The 17,671-nt window shown below is 38.5% G+C and overlaps 2 protein-coding genes across 6 annotated transcripts in view; one reads left to right on the top strand and one right to left on the bottom strand.

The window, feature by feature from the left end:
- Positions 1-17,671, top strand: part of LOC131677810 (uncharacterized) — a 190,274-nt gene that overhangs the window by 81,848 nt on the left and 90,755 nt on the right. The window lies entirely within an intron of this gene.
- Positions 1-17,671, bottom strand: part of LOC131677807 (protein tolkin-like) — a 137,315-nt gene that overhangs the window by 49,179 nt on the left and 70,465 nt on the right. For all 5 annotated transcript variants that reach the window (XM_058957860.1, XM_058957862.1, XM_058957861.1 and 2 more), the window contains one exon: positions 13,811-15,182. In XM_058957860.1, the coding sequence (XP_058813843.1) occupies positions 13,811-15,182 (1,372 nt within the window). The remainder of the gene's footprint in view (positions 1-13,810; positions 15,183-17,671) is intronic.

Below are 17,671 nucleotides of genomic sequence, written 5' to 3'. Positions count from 1 at the left end.
AAAATTGATTCCTTTAAATTTTTACTAAATAGTTTAAAATGTGATGTTTTCGCATTATGTGAAACTTGGTTAACTTCCGATATAAATCTCAACTTCCACGACTTTAATATAATTCGTCTGGATCGAGAAAACCCCTATGGAGGAGTACTTTTGGGGATTAAAAAGTGCTATTCTTTCAACCGAATTAACCTCCCTTCGACACCAGGCATTGAAGTTATCGCTTGTGAAATAAGGATCAAAAGCAAATACCTTAGCATTGCTTCCATCTACATTCCCCCTAGAGCGTCGGTAGGGAACCGAACGCTTTGTAATATCACGGAATTCCTACCGGCACCGCGGCTAGTTCTAGGAGACTTTAACTCGCACGGTACGGTATGGGGTGGTCTTCACGATGATAACAGATCAACATTAATCCAAGATCTTTGCGACAATTTCAACATGACCATCTTAAACACGGGAGAAATGACACGGATTCCTACACCACCAACACGCGCAAGCGCGTTGGATTTATCTCTATGCTCGACTTCGCTACAGTTAGATTGCACGTGGAAGGTGATCCCTGATCCCCACGGTAGCGACCATTTGCCTATCGTAATTTCAATTGCCAACGGTTCAAGACCATCAGAAACAATCAATGTCTCATATGACCTCACACGGAACATTGATTGGAAGAGTTACGCGACCGCGATATCCGCTAAAATCGAATCCATTCAAGAACTTCCTCCGGAGGAAGAGTACAGGTTTTTGGCTGGCTTGATTCTCGACAGTGCGAATCAAGCTCAGACTAAACCAGTACCGGGCGCGAACACCCACGGACGATCTCCCACCCTGTGGTGGGACAAAGAGTGCTCAGAACTGTACGCGGAAAAGTCCACTGCGTATAAAACCTTTCGGGACGACGGGTTACCCGATAGCTATCGACAGTACGCGTCGCTAGAAAAGCGAATGAAGTGTTTGATGAAAGCCAAGAAACGCAGTTATTGGCGCCGGTTCGTCGACGGGTTAACGAGAGAAACAGCGATGAGCACTCTTTGGGGTACGGCTCGACGTATGCGTAACCGAAATAGTATTAACGAGAACGTGGAATATTCAAACCGCTGGATATTCGCCTTCGCCAAGAAGATCTGTCCAGACTCTGTCCCGGTACAGAAAACATACCACGCCGCGTCTCCTCACGATACCGCGAACGAAACACCGTTTTCGATGGTGGAGTTCTCACTTGCCCTCTTATCGTGCAACAATAACGCCCCGGGGTTAGACAGAATCAAATTCAACTTGTTGAAGAATCTGCCTGATTCTGCTAAAAGGCGTTTGCTGAATTTATTTAACAAGTTCCTTGAGGGTAACATTGTTCCTCACGACTGGAGGCAAGTGAAGGTCATCGCCATCGCAAAACCGGGAAAACCAGCCTCCGACCACAACTCGTACCGACCGATTGCAATGCTTTCCTGTATCCGGAAGTTGTTCGAGAAAATGATCTTGTTTCGCCTCGACAATTGGGTCGAAGCAAATGGCTTACTGTCAGATACACAATTTGGCTTCCGCAAAGGCAAAGGGACGAACGATTGCCTTGCGTTGCTTTCTACAGAAATCCAAATGGCCTATGCTAACAAAGAGCAGATGGCATCAGTCTTCTTGGATATTAAGGGGGCTTTTGACTCAGTTTCTATCAATGTTCTTTCAGAGAAGCTGCATCAGCATGGTCTTTCGCCGATTTTAAATAACTTTTTGCTAAACCTGTTGTCTGAGAAGCATATGCATTTTTCGCATGGCGACTTAACAACATCGCGATTTAGCTACATGGGTCTTCCCCAGGGCTCATGTCTAAGTCCCCTACTCTACAATTTTTACGTGAATGACATTGACGATTGTCTTGCCAATTCATGCACGCTAAGGCAACTTGCAGACGACGGGGTGGTCTCTGTTACAGGGCCCAAAGCTGCCGATTTGCAAGAACCATTACAAGATACTTTGGACAATTTGTCTGCTTGGGCTCTTCAGCTGGGTATCGAGTTCTCCACGGAGAAAACTGAGCTGGTCGTCTTTTCTAGGAAGCGTGAGCCGGCGCAACTCCAGCTTCTACTCATGGGTGTAACGATCAATCAGGTCTTCACATTTAAATATCTCGGGGTCTGGTTCGACTCGAAAGGTACCTGGGGATGTCACATTAGGTATCTGAAACAAAAATGCCAACAAAGGATCAATTTTCTCCGGACAATAACTGGAACATGGTGGGGTGCCCACCCAGGAGACCTAATTAGGTTGTATCAAACAACGATACTGTCGGTAATGGAATACGGATGCTTCTGCTTTCGCTCCGCGGCGAACATACATTTCATCAAACTCGAAAGAATTCAGTATCGTTGTTTGCGTATCGCCTTAGGGTGCATGCAGTCGACCCATACGATGAGTCTCGAAGTGCTGTCGGGCGTTCTCCCGTTGAAAAATCGATTTTGGGAACTCTCATATCGATTGCTCATTCGATGCGATATCTTGAACCCGTTGGTGATTGAAAACTTCGAAAGACTCGTCGAGCTTAATTCTCAAACCCGTTTTATGTCCTTGTACTTCGACTACATGGCACAGAGCATCAATCCTTCTTCGTATAATCCCAACCATGCCCGTTTTCTAGATACTTCTGATTCTACTGTATTCTTCGACACATCCATGAAGGAAGAGATTCGTGGAATACCGGACCATATACTCCCACAAGTGATCCCCAATATATTTTATAATAAATTCCGAGAAGTCGACTGTGACAAAATGTTCTACACTGACGGATCGAATCTCGATGGGTCCACTGGCTTCGGTATCTTCAATAATACTATCACCGCTTCATTCAAGCTCAATGATCCCGCTTCAGTTTACGTCGCAGAATTAGCTGCTATTCAGTACACCCTTGGGATCATCGACACTCTGCCCACAGATCACTACTTCATCATCTCGGACAGCCTCAGCTCTATCGAGGCTCTTCGTGCGATGAAGCCCAAAAAACAATTCCCGTATTTTCTGGGGAAGATACGGGAGTCCTTGTATACGTTATCTGAAAAATCTTACCAGATTACCTTTGTTTGGGTCCCCTCTCATTCCTCTATCCCGGGCAATGAAAAGGCCGACTCATTAGCAAAGGTGGGCGCATTAAATGGTGACATATACGAAAGACCAATCTGCTTCAACGAATTTTTTAGTATTTGTCGTCAGAGGACACTCAACAGTTGGCAAACCTCATGGAGCAATGGTGAACTTGGACGATGGCTACATTCCATTATCCCGAAGGTATCAACGAAGCCTTGGTTCAGGGGGATGGATGTGGGTCGGGATTTTATTCGTGTAATGTCCCGGCTCATGTCTAACCACTACACGTTGCATGCACATTTGCGGCGTATTGGGCTTGCGGAGAGTAGTCTGTGCGCTTGTGACGAGGGTTATCACGACATGGACCACGTTGTCTGGGTTTGTGCCGAGTATTGTGACGCCAGGTCTCTGTTAAAGGATTCCCTTCGGGCCCGAGGTAGACCACCCAATGTCCCAGTCCGGGATATGCTAGCAAATCGCGATCTCCCCTATATGTCCCTTATTTACAATTTAATTAAAACGATAAATATCCCAATTTAGCCCCTCTCTTTTATTTCTTGTTTTTAGAAATTTCCTCTTGCTTTGTGGAACCGATCAGCTGCAGAGTGCCACTATGTAACCGCCGTCGCCTTTACCACTACGCCTGCATAGAAGGAAACTGAAGCGAGAGCGACTTGATGTCCGATGACTTTTTAAGGATTCCCCGCGGATCCGAAGAATACCATCCGCCAACCCGGTACTCGACGACTTACTAGACTGAGCCGCAAATTTGTTTCGCTGATCTCCCGTTTGCGCGATAGTTGCAAGTTTTGCTCTTCTTTCCCTGTCACCATATACGTCTTCTCTCCCCTGTCCTCGATACACCTGCTGCTACACTGATGTGGAAATAGGCCCCCCTCTGAAATATCTTGACCAAGCATAAGTCTTCGTTAAAAAAATCAAATTTGATTTCTGTATTCCTAGTTTTAAGATAGCTGTAATTTTTACTCTTTATTGAAACTCTTGTCCTCCATCTTGTAAATAGAATTGTATCCCTAGTTTTAAGATATCTGTGAAATTTCTCATAAATATTTGTTCCACCTTTTGTTAGTTTTAAGATGACTGTAAAATATTTCGTAAAATACTATTACTCCCCCTCTTGTATATCAAACTGAATGTTTTAAAAATTTTCATAAAAAAATCTTTTGGCCCTCTCTTGTATATTGAATCTTATTTCTAGTCTTAAGATAGCTGTAAACTTTTTTTTTCTTGTATAAAAAAATATTTCAACATTGTAACCTCCTAGTTTTAAGATATCCAAAATGTAAAAACAAAAGAATTTGGCACCGCCAAGCTAACGCATTTGTGCCTATCAAATAAACGAATTGAATAAAAAAAAAAAAAAAAAATAATACATCCTACATGGTAAATAAAATATTTGTAGTCCTGAGAAAATTTCCAAAATATTTGCATTACGAGAAAACTATATTTTTTTAAAATTTACGCTAGACGACCCCTTTAAGAGAAATTTACATTAAATATTCAGACTACAGAAATTTACATTCAGTTATCAGACTACATCAAGGGAAGGGAAGGATATTTAGTTTATTATAAAGAAAGAAAAAAATATGTCCCCATTTAGTCAATATCCCTATTTTGTAAGCCTAAAATACACCATGCAGCTGATAAAAACGGGTCTTTACTGTATTTATTATTCAGTGTATTCATTATTCCCACATTAATAGGTACATCCCATTTTTTGATCTTATTTTTTTCAATTACATCGGACTACACCAAAGTTTTTTAAGAGGTTATTTTAAAAATTTGGCCAACCTATTCCCATTCGTGCGATAGTTTACGTTAAAAGGGTATCCTAAATTAATTGATATACTTAAAGATTTATATGTTGTGGATTGAGAAAATACAGAAATTTTCAGCTTTTTTTCGTTCATAATATTACAAAAGCTTATCAAAAAACTTTTCCTTACGAAGTTTGTGAAAGTATTTGAAAAATTTGTATAGATTTTCATAGCAGAGTGCACCAAGTGCACTAACGCAAGTTATGGAAGGTTATTGAAAAGTTTTGTGAAGAAAATTTCAGTAATGATGATGATTTCTCCTAATGGGTTTCGAGAGTTGTTTTATTTGTTCTTTGACATTATTATTAACATTAATTAAAATCGAAGATATTAATGGGAAGCAGGGTGGCCAGACCTACCGATTTATCGGTAGTCCTACCGATTTTGGTCTTCCCTACCGATTCACAGAAGACCAAGGCAAAACTACTAATATTTTGTTATCCCTACCGAAAACTACCGATTTTTATTGATTTTGGACACATCCTACTCAACATTCATTTTTTGGGTTGGATTTGGTCTGAGATCTGTGTTTTCAGTATTTTACAATCCTATGTCAACACTACGTTTTTGGGACAACAACCCGGCCTACCGATAACTACCGATTAACTTTTAGTGACCCTACCGATATTAAGGAATTCTATCTGGCCACCCTGATGGGAAGTCACTTTTAGAAAAAGTAGATATCGAAGTAAAGTTTGAACTCTGCTCCCATGCACTTCAGAGGTAGCGTGATATCAAGAGCTGCAATATCAGTGCTTAGTTCTCAGTCGCGTTGGAAATTTGAGTAAACGCTATTGAGAGTATGAACTTCAAATCGATTCAAAAAAAAAAATGTTCGCATTCCCTACACAATGCATTGATTGAAGAATTTAGATATATTATTAACAATTAGCAATAATTCGCCATTAGGCCATTTTTTCGCTTTTCGATTGATTTGGTTTAGCTTTTGAGAATTCTAGCACTGATGTTGTCCTAAGCTGATGTGAGCGATTCTCTGATTCCTGCCAGTATCCCATGTAGCATGTATGTGTTATCAAAAACATTACGAAGCATCAAGTTTTAAATGTTCTCAATCAATATAATATCCGAAGATAGTGATAAAAGTTATAAAAAATCTCTCATCACACTGTTAGGTGGATTACAAGCGTTTTATTAATCAAGAATCCCATTGAAAAGAGTTAATGTCATTTAACAAATATTCCATTATTACTTCTTTATTTTCCTATTTAGTTCTGAGGAAGGATCACGTGACAAACCATTTAACGTACAAATCCTTGAGCCCTTCGCGACCATCCACGGCCCCTACAAGCGCGATCTCTCAAACATGATAACATCCCGATGATCAGGTGAACGTCTCAGCGCTTATAAATTTTCAAACGCGATCTCAAGCGTGAACCTAACAACTCCCGCGCTCGCACGATCCTGAATCGGTCACTTCCGGATGTTTCTATCTTTGGTATCAGCAGACTAGGTCCATGCCTTCAATTCAACCAATTAAAAAACCTGTTTTAATCCACCTAGCGGTGCAATTGTGCCTTTCTCAATCATGAACACGAGAATTTTTCAGTTGCTTATATTTATTAATAGCTTTCAAATGTATACATTACAATTTTATTATACATGACTTGACAACTATATACAAGAAAAGAAATTATTATTATTCGAGTTCTAAAATTTTGCAAAAGAAAAACCAGCCACGGTAATATTGAATTGAAAAAAGCAGCGAAATCGAAAAGTCCCAAAAAGTCGATTTTCATAAAAAAAAATTTTCGAGATAACATCAAATCTTGACGTTCCATGCATTTTAAAGATGTTTGGCATCAAAAATACGAATTCGATTTCTGAAATTTCATGGAGTCCCTCCCCCTTTGAAAAAAAAAATTTGAGATCCGGCTTACATGGGAATTTCATATGTGACCGGACGATTTAGTCAATATTTCCGGAACCATATAACCGATCCGTACAAAATTTTATAGACATCTCCCGACCATTTCCGCGAAACTCCGAATCGGCCCGACCATTTCCGCGAAACTGATGTGAGTTCGTTAATTTTGAAAGATGGCGGGTTTTCCCAGGCACTTCTGGAATCGTCTATGGTGGTCAATGTAGTCAACCAAAGTTTGGTTGGCCGTCGGTGACCTAGAACTGCAAATTTAAGTTGTTTGAGAGACATTTTAGCTAAATTTTTATCTTTTTTGCTTTCATCGGAGTATCGGTTTTAATCACAATTTGCTATGTGATCGCGCGCCACAACCTGTAACTACAGAACCGGAAGTCGGATCGGGATGAAATTTATTAGTCATTTACGGGGGCGCAACACCTTTCATTTGAGACTAAGTTTGGTTGAATCGGTCTAGCCATCTCCGAGAAACCGATGTGACTGTTATTCTGAATTTGGATACTTCCGCCGGGGCTTCCAGAACCGATGATGGTGGCCAATGTGGTCAAAGAGACTTTGGATGGATGTTAGTGACCTAATATTACAAATAGAAGCAGTTGTGGTCATATTTTGGAAAAAATTTCACCTTTATACATTCACTGCAGAATTTATTAAAATCGACATTTTCTGCGTGTTCCAGAACCGAAAGTCGGATCCATTACAATTTCAATAGCAGCCTATGAGAACGTTGCACCTTTCATTTGAGACTAAGCTTGTCAAGATCGGTTCAGCCATCTCTGAGAAAAATGAGCGACATTTTTGGTCACATACACACACAGACGCACATGAGACGACGGAGGCAAACTTTTCCGCTCCCGTCATACTTTTTTGAAATTAATATGTAAGTTGCGTTAGAATGCATTTAAAAAGTTGCAATTCGTGAAGACCAATTAAAGTGCGGCACGGAAAGCTACTTTAGAAGTCCTTTTTCGAAGTTTGGTGGTTATCAAAGGTGAGGAAGTCAAGCCACCACGCAATCTCCGTGAACCGTTCACCGCTGGCATGAACGTGAAAATCGCGGTCCCTTATACAGTGAAATCGAAAAGGAAGAGGACAGTGTCGTGTAATAACTTGCAAGTGTTTATGGTGCCAAAAAAGGAAATAAAGCGGAATACGTGGAAAGCGGAGGACGTATCGATGCTACTCGATAGCAGACCGTAAGCGAATTTCGCGTGCGGATTAATTAGAAAAGTATCTGAGGTACGGATGAATACTCAACCCATTTCCATCAGTTAAGATGTTTGAGGTGTGCGGGTGCTTACCCCATTTCCGAACGTTCACTAAGTGCTGTGACCATCATTTGTGGAAAGGATCATCTTACATATAGAAACTATTGTCTCAAACGGCCGGAATTTATGAAGAATCGACAACGTTCCTTCTAAAGAAGTGGCATTAGAAGCCTTTAAGCTTTTACATTCTGGACACCGGTGAGATCGTTTCTACTATTTTCTTTCCATTTTTAAAATGATACTACTATATGTAACTTTATGTATTTATCAACATATTTTCGGTCTGTATAAGAGCGAGTAAAGGCGCTTTAACCTAGGCGCATTAGCCAGGGCAAGGTGTAAATACCTCTGTCCCATCCCAAAGGACCAAAGGAGTGACATTAACCTTCTTAGCAAAGTCACTCCCAACGATTTATCATATCCCCTTTAATCTGAAACGGTCGGAGCGGTTGTCCTCGTTTCTTCCTCCTTCAAAATTCAAAAGGATTCGTTAATTAGATTATTCATTAAATGAATAACTTGATTGCCGTCTAATTTTGAAACATCTTCAAACCAAACTCTGCACAGTAGGCCTGGCCGTTTTAATATTTGCGACATATTACACATAATATGCTTCAAATATTAATGTTGACAAGAAAAACACTGAAAAATAACTGCAGTGTTTTCCAGGATGCTTTTCAATACTGGCTGTGTGGCTGGTTAGAATAGAATAGAATAGAACATACACACACAGACGCACATACACACACATACATACATACACACATACATACACACGCACAGACATTTGCCGAACTCAACGAACTGAATCGAATGGTATATGTCACTCGGCCCTCCGGGCCTCCGTTAAAAAGTCGGTTTTCAGAGCAATTGCAATACCTTTCTATTGAGAAAATCAAAAAGAAAGCTCTCATATCCACTGGACAATACGTTCCATGGCGACATAACCTGGAATTTCAGTGATATGCAAGTCCTTACTTTCTTCAAAGCAAAGTTTTTTCAAATAAGTTTTTTTCCTAGAAAGTGTCCAACTTGAATTTTTGATGGTAGGTAGAGGATATAATTACCTATCTTGGAACAAATTTTCATCCAAATCAAAGAAAAAAAAATTTAAAGTCGATTTACAAAAAAACCTTATTTTGTAAATCGACTTTAAATTTTTAAAATCAGTGCAGGAGTCGATGAAGAATTTTTTAAATATTTTTATTCAAAAATTTGACTAATTTTGTGAACATCACTCCTACAACATTTTTTGATGGGATTTGTCATTTTTAGACTATAGCCATTTGAAAAAAAAAAAAAAATGATGAAAAAAGTTTGACCCTTTTCAAAAGACAGTCTAGATCATTTTTGGAAAAACAAAGTATGCAAAGTGGCTTTCTGTGACAAAGTCTCCATGCACAGTTAAAATCGGACAGGGTGCTGCCAACATTTGTTCGAGTTTGCGGTTCTCTTCACTTCGTTTTAGCATCTTTCACGCGATATTACGCATAATTTTCCTGTTAAAATAATTGATTTTTTTTTACGAAAGACAATGCGTTTTCAAAATATTTTGGAAGATTTTTTCACATTGTATCAGAAAGTTATATTATGGTCTGGAAAATGCTATGAAATTTCAAATTATACTTAAAATTGTTCAAAATACTTGTTTAGTGATAACTTCTTCATAATGCCGTTACAGTTTAGTTTTATTTCGTAATTACGTTCTTCACTAATTTTTCTTGCTTTCTGAAAATTTCAACAAACATTATCAGACAGAAGAATTAATTTCCTCCATTTTAATTATTATAATATATTTTGCTATACAAGTGCTATACAAATATTCGAACAATATTTTTTTTTAAATGGTGAATTGAAGATCGCAAACATCCTTTACAAATATTACCCTTGAACAGTGTTGGAAATAAATTATAATATCAATGTTCACAAAAGAATCTTTTCATCGTCGATTTTCTAATAAAAAGTTCGGGATACTTTGCTGGAGTTTGCAGAACTTCTCTGAGTCGCACAGATGTTCAGTTAAGACTGCAGAAGCTCGATTTATACAAAATACGCACATAAGCGAGGTATATCTGTATAAAATAACAACTATTTGTTATTTCTAGAAAATTCCCTTTGAGCGAATTTTCGGAAAAACTGCTATTCATTTCCTCAAAAGTCCGGTATAGAATTCAGGTAATTCCGGCCGCCCGATCTATTCGCAATATTTTGAAAATTTCTTTGTTGAATACTATACTATCCGGAAAAGTTTGCGTAAAACCTTACGTTTTCGTTTCGATCCTAGTGAAAGATCATATATTAGCTACTTTTTAACATTTTTCAATGTTGTTGGTTTTGTTAAAATAATTATTTTTGAAGGAATAACAAATTTTTCTATTTAAACACTTGAAGAAATTCGAGTTAAATACAAATAATTTATGTAGTTGGAAGCTCTTCAGTTTTGTTTCACTATAAAAAAAATCTTTTGGCTCAAAATGATGCAGATCAGAATAATTAAAATTCTTATCGCTCTACTTCTAGTTGATAGAAAAGACTTTTTCCGTTGGATGTGGAGCGTCAGATGGTAAATAATTTGAATTTTTGGTTAGAAATACTCGTTCAGTGTGAAGAAATATTATAACTCAAAGTTATTATAATACAATAAATTTTAATTTGGTGGGAAGTGTTGGTGTGTCTGGAGATAATAAGGCTAGTAGTAATAAAGAATTTTGTCTCACCATTAATTTCAAGATAAGAAATCGTAAAAAATATCAAGAGTTATATTTTCACATAACTTGCATCGCATGTTCGACAAATTTGACGATTGCTGAAACATTAATAAAACTGTAATAAATAAATTTACTATATAAATAGATTATTCTGTGAAACAGTTTTGTTGTTTTCCTTTATTTAGAGTTTTCATCAGAAAATAAGATGAGGTAGAGAGTGTTTACCCTATTCGGAATGTTTGGACTTGTGCTCACTGTTCGATATAAAATTTGGTTTGTTTGCTATGATCAGAGACAATGCAAGTTTGCTTTGATTGCGAGCTGAAAAATGTAATACAGCGGTAACAAAACATGTGTGTCACATTGCCGCTGTACGAATACAACGTGGTATGAGAATCATTGTACGGAAATCACATGTGTGTCAATGGTATTAGAATCATTGGCAGCTGAAGGATTGTGAACTGAGAGATCTTCTCTTCATGCTCCATGACATATAAAATTCAAAACAAAACTATTAAAATGTTAGTAGAATTTTCGCTATTCTAGTTACCTCATACACAAGATATTGAATTTTTAATTGTATTCTCAAATAAATTTTTGTCGAAAAAGTATTTGTCAAAATTTCGGTTTCTGTTAAAAGTCCCTTCAAAACTCCGGCCCCGGGGGAAACACCCCGGTCCCCCCCCCCTCTCGGCGGCTCTGCTATCTAGTATTGTCAAAAATATTGAACGTGTAAGGGACGCTATAAAGTTTGTATTCGAAAAAAGAATAACTCACTCAATTGATTGTAACTTTTTAGCATGCAGGAAAAATTGCTTAAAATAGCCAAATTTTTCCCCAAATTCGTGAATTCTGGAACTATCAGATTATTACGTTACAAAAAAGGATCGCGAACAAAAAAGTTAGGTTTTGTGCCCTTAAGCGCAAAATTGGTACATCCAATTTTTTCCTTTGCGAAAAAATAAAGGTTGCAAAGGAAAAAATTGGATGGCCAAACAAGGAATATATAGGTTTTGTCGCAAGGCGAACGTTTTGTTCGTCGTTAATCGTTCTACCCGCAGCCTACTGTGATATTCGCCGATAACGGATTCAGCCAACCGGTGCAATCAGCTAAACAGAAAACGGAAGAGTACCGCAAAGGCGGCAATGGTTGTCGTCATGCCTTGATAGTTGTTACGGTCAGAATATGTCCTTTTTTGTAGATCGGACAAAAGAGACATCCGATCAATCTGAAAGGCATTTCTTCTTTCCACAGATCAAACTTACAAACGACACTTGGAGAAACTTTTTCTCTGGCATTCTCAACTGTGTTTGGGTGGTGCGAATGCAACTGAACCAACCTACACCTTCTTACTTGACTTTCGAGGGCAGACCATCTTAAGGTGTTAACTACTTCCAATCAAAGCTATACACATATCCCGGGTAATGGTGTAATGGTAATGGGAAAAAAGTCAGAGAAAATCATATCAGAGATTGATAAATTCATGACCACTTTACATTTGTGGAGCGCCTTTGGATTCATTCCAGAATGTTTTCTAATAGTCCATAAGTAAAATGTTACAATCCTATTTCTTTGCATTGTTATCAAACAGGGTTATCTTTGACCGATTTTCATGGCTTTCGGATAGTACTCTTTAATGTTCACATTAAGTTCTTTGCGAACATTTAGGATTGTATTGGGAATTTAAAACAGATTAAACCACTATTAAAAATTGTACTGTTTGGAAAACTATTTAAAACGAAAAACTTAAGCATTCTATTTTATATGAACTTACGATTGATTTAATAATGTTTGCTTGAATTACTTAAGTAAAACAAACAGCTCAACCCCGCTATCCGAAATCACTCTGCGAAACGAGAACGATGGAAAATGATAAAAATATTATTTTTTATTTCAATAGAAATAAATATTTATATTTTGTTTGCCCCCTTCAGAAAAAAATTTGTTCTTGGCCGATGATTTTTAAAAATGATTTGTAATAGCCTAAATGTTTTCCACTGATGAATTTGATGTGTTTCAATTATTTTACCAAACTCGGTCAACCTACCCTAACCCTGGGGTTCGTTGACCGATTTTTTACTACGCATTTGTTTGTAAATAACTTTTTCTCTGATTTTTTTAAGGATGAAAAAAATTACATATGTGCTCAAGGGTTGTATCTTCATGACAGCACAAACCGTTTATGAAAAGTCTAACCAGAATGAGTGCAGAAATTTCGAAAGCAAAACTCGGCCAACCAGCCACGGTCTCCCCTATGCAACAATAAATAATTATTATCCATAATGTACGAGAATTTCTCCACAGCTCTCTCTATTTTATACCTTACTGATTACACTCTTACTATTTTCAAGTTATAAAATAAAAATTCCGCTTTTTCCAATAATATAAATTTTTAGCTCTCTATATTGTTTGTTTATTTTGCAACTATTGTTCAGAGAGTTATTTGTAAAGACTCTACAAAAACTTCGTCAGCTGAAAATAGTATCGCAGCAATCTTGTATTTTGTAATTGGAATGAGGCAGCGAAATTTTTGTGCGCCCGGAATCATTTTTGCTTGTTTATGAATGTCTTCAGATTTCGCAGCACCCTCTTCATACCCTTATTATGATACATAACAAATTAAGATTGTTGTGAAATTCATGTTCATGTTGTCTAGCCTAGCTTGATCTCAGGGCTCAGGACACATGATTCTACAAAATTTCAGTACAATCAACGGATTTCGCATTACATTTTTTGGAAGGTATGCGTGACAAATTACATACGCTCTTTTCAAAAACTGGACTTTTGGAAAGAGGATTTCGGTATAATGTACCTCATATCCCATATACAAAACATGTGCCAAATTTCATCCAAATCGAAAAGGGTCATGCCTAATTTTCGCTATTCGCCAGATTTCCTCTGGAATTGGTCTGAAAACTTAAACACAAATTGTGAGGTAAATTAATAGTATGTTGTAAACAATAAAGGGTTAAATATTGATTCGCGCAAGTTTCACGTTCTAGACAAACAGACAGACATACCTTTTATCATCAACAGGTTGCGATGAATGCATTTTTGTTTGCCCATTTCCTTCAGTTGCTTTATGTGCTGACGAGAGTGACGATTCAACAGTTTTTCCATTTGAATCCTTCATTAATGCACCTACGGGCAAGTCTCCCACGTCTGGTCCTTTGTCTTCAATGATGATGTCATCCAGGATGCGGGTATACTCATGTCTGCTAGCATCACTTTTTTCATGGGTGGGCATTTTTCTGCCCTTCTGTTCGTTACTTTTTCCAAATTGCTTATTATGCTCCTTCTGTACATGCGGCTGCTTCGAATGCGAAGCTTTGCTTTTCGACTTCACTCTGTATGAGGTCTGCTTGCTTTTAAAAACCTTTTTGTGTTCCCGTTTTAATACTTTCAAATTAGGATCATCGATTGAAAGGGTTGGATTGCTTAGCTCACTTTTCAATCTTTCTAACCGGGCTCTGTACGTGTCTGAATTTGCATCGGCAGGTTTCCGCCGGGATTTATCGGATAGCTGCTCTCTCGTGCCATTATTTTTACGGCCACTGCCCTGCCGCCGACGCCGATGATGACGTTTGTGTGTAGTTATACTGCCATCACCATTTAGCACCTGGACGTCTTCCAAAGTTCTACCATTGCCCCCTGCATTACTAAATCGGTTGGCCTGAGTCGTACGGATTGTTTTCATTGTTGTCGTAGGCGTAGAAAGTGCCGTTAGCGCAATCTTCCTATTCCCGTGATTATTGCTGATTATGTTGTTACTTGAATCATCGATAATGATATCCTTCGTATCAGATTGAATGCGATTATGGTCAATATTACGAGCATCCGCTGTTTTACCGCTTTTCTTATCTTTGTCAACGTTACTATCGTTTCCATTTGATGTGAACCCCTTTGGCAATGAGTGGGCTAAGAGCAATTGGTCTGGTGAGGACTGATGTTCAGTTTTATGCTCAGTGCGACTAGCGTTGGCGTTTCTGATGATGTTATCGTTATTGTCGATGATGGTTGCTTTTATTTGCGATTGACCGTAGTAGCTATCAATTATTGCATTATCGTTGTCCTCATGGCGGTGAGAATTTTGATTTAGTGATTTGTGATCGATGGGTTGAGATGCGGAAATGTCTATCGTTGGATCGTTAAGCTTTTTACTGGCCTGGTGGCCTAGGTTACTATTCCCAGTGCTTATCAAATCCGGCGTCAGCTGTTTGGTTTTCTTGCGGATAATATCGGTTAACCCTTCCTCTTCTACTTGTAGACCTTCATGGTATACCTCCTGTTTGAGTTTTTCCAGCTCCAGCTGGAACGATTTATTCAGTCTTTGTTTTTGCCACTCGGTTTCGTAATTAATGTTTGGCAGTGCGATGTCGCCTAGGAATCCACCTGAGGAGAAGAAAAAAGAAAGGAGTTCTATCAGGTGAATATATTGCGAAAAGTGCCGCCTTATTTCAATAATATGGGTATTTTAAGTTGAATACTTTTCTCTAGGTTGACGCTATTGCACACATCATCAAGCATATTTGTGCATCAGTTTTACAGAATCTCTAACAGACAACTGCTTTCAGCTGATTTTTGCATTACGACTCGATAGTGGTGCATCGAAGAGACCGAGAGGGCATATGGGCCTTTTTATATTTTGTGGTTTTTCATACTCTGCACCAGCTCTAACAAACGGTAAGCCAACAGCTTGTACACACTGACGTGGCCGTGTGTGAAACGTACTGCAGATGCCCTCATGTTAATACTACAGTGTATGGTTGTTGTGATGGAATCTGAAACTGGTATGGTATGAGTGGTGGCGATCGAATGTGCACTGTTAGTTTTCGCGCTTTTTTACTACAATAATAGGTGTTTTTGGCGTTACTATTAGGGGCCATTCATATACCAAGTAGACAAAAACCTTCGTTTTTGTTCCCCTCCTCTTCCTCGTGGACAATCCTTAGAGAAAATTTTCCAATGTGTTAGACTATGATGCAGACTTGATGAAAATCAAACTGCAACCACAGAATATTATACAATGCCTTTGTTTTTTTTGTGAAATTTTCATGGAAATATCTCATTTCTGAACGGCATTATGATTCTGATTCATCATAAAAACATAAAGGTGAAGTAATCTATAGATACTTGAATTGGCTCGTATTTTTAACAAGCTTTCAAACCCAGAATGGAATTTGATAAAGCAACAGATAATATATGCAAGTGAATCAGACAGATTTTTGAAGTAGAATACTTCTAACGTTTCAATATGGGGTCCCGTTTCAAAAATTTCAGTTGAGAAATTTTCCCAGGTTTGAAATGCGAGTATCTTCCGTTCTACTGGACGAAATCGCAATATTTTTGCACTATCTGATCGGAAATTTGTGCACGTATTTCGTATTAAATTTCGGAATTACTGCGACTACTATAAATAAACCAAAACAAGGATTTTCAGAAAATCCTTCGGAAACAGCGAGGAAAATGCGCAATTTGCCAGCATATCCCACGCAGAGCCGTCAAAAAGGAGCATGTAAGCGTTTCATTACATACGAGAATGTTATATATACAGGTCACACGAGCTTGTTTTGTATCAGTGGGTGCTCGCTTACCACACGAGCAACATGCTCGTCCGGACGGTACAATGAGCGGTATCATGTTTGCGTTCCCGTACCAAGCGTCATCGCAAGGTTCTTCGTGATAAAATCCAGGGAATCGCCAAATTCGGCGTCTGGCTCGTCGTGGTGGTGTAAAATGCATCTCCAATTTAATCTACGAATGCTGATGGTGTGCAGAAAAATGTCATCCGAGATGCCGTGACCTACACTGAACACGCCAAGCGCAAAACCGCAATGAATGTCGTCTATACTCTGAAGCGGCAGGGACGCACTTTGTATGGATTTGGAAGTTGAAAAGGTAGAACTCACTTGTATCATTATAAAAAAGGCCCTTTTCAGGGCCACCAAAACCATTTCGAAGAATAAGTTTGCATTTTCTGTTTCATGGACTGTTTCTCCCTGGAGAGCAATTTGGGTTAAACCCTAAATTATGATTTATTTCAGTACGTAAATTGCAAATATGGTCAGAAACAAACTGGAGTGAAGTGGAAAACATTTTTACTAGGCGCATTCAAAAAAGGTTTCAATTCTCAAACATTTTACCAAAGTACCGTATTACATTACTCTCTTTACCCTGAGTGTTCGATAATCTCCGTAGTGGAAACACAATTTCAATTTTGTTCTTTATCAAAAATATGTGGTCGACCAACGAAGGGGTGGAGCTTCGAAGAACACATATTGAGGACAACACAAAAAAGGACGAGCTTACATTGTGCTGTAGTCAGGTATAAAAACTCAGTATGCTGTTGCTCACGCTCAGTTCGTTTCCAGCATCAGCATGCAGCAGTTCGTTTGCAGCATCTCCCGCAAAATTCAAACCGCCGTCCGTTTGCTGCTGTCAGAAGAGTTGGCCAAGCACGCCGTCTTCGATGGCACCAAAACTGTTACCATATACACCAGCACCAAGTAAATTTCGAACACTGCCCAAAGAAAAGGCCCTTTTCAGGGCCATCAATTTATCGACAAAGAATGAAATTGAAGTTTTGTTATTACAAGCATCAGCTTGTCAAGAGCGTTGGATGGTAAGTGAGCCACTTGTGAACAATACCGTCGCTTTCACGAGAATGGCACAAAATCAAAAGTTATTTGTGATTTATAGACATTTTAGTGTAATGATTCAATTTACAAAAATCGAACGTTTTCTAACGTTTCGATATAGGTGCTCCGTTTCAAAATTTTCGGCCAGAATGCTGCCTGTTTTTTCAAACGTGAAAATCTGCTGTTGTATTGAATGAAAACCTTCGATTTTTGCGCTGATTGGAAATAGTTGTGACTAATTCT

Source organism: Topomyia yanbarensis, chromosome 1 (genome assembly GCF_030247195.1).
Source record: "Topomyia yanbarensis strain Yona2022 chromosome 1, ASM3024719v1, whole genome shotgun sequence".
Classification (NCBI taxonomy): domain Eukaryota; kingdom Metazoa; phylum Arthropoda; class Insecta; order Diptera; family Culicidae; genus Topomyia; species Topomyia yanbarensis.
Note: the sequence above shows the minus strand (reverse complement) of the source record. Positions and strands in the feature narration are given on the sequence as shown.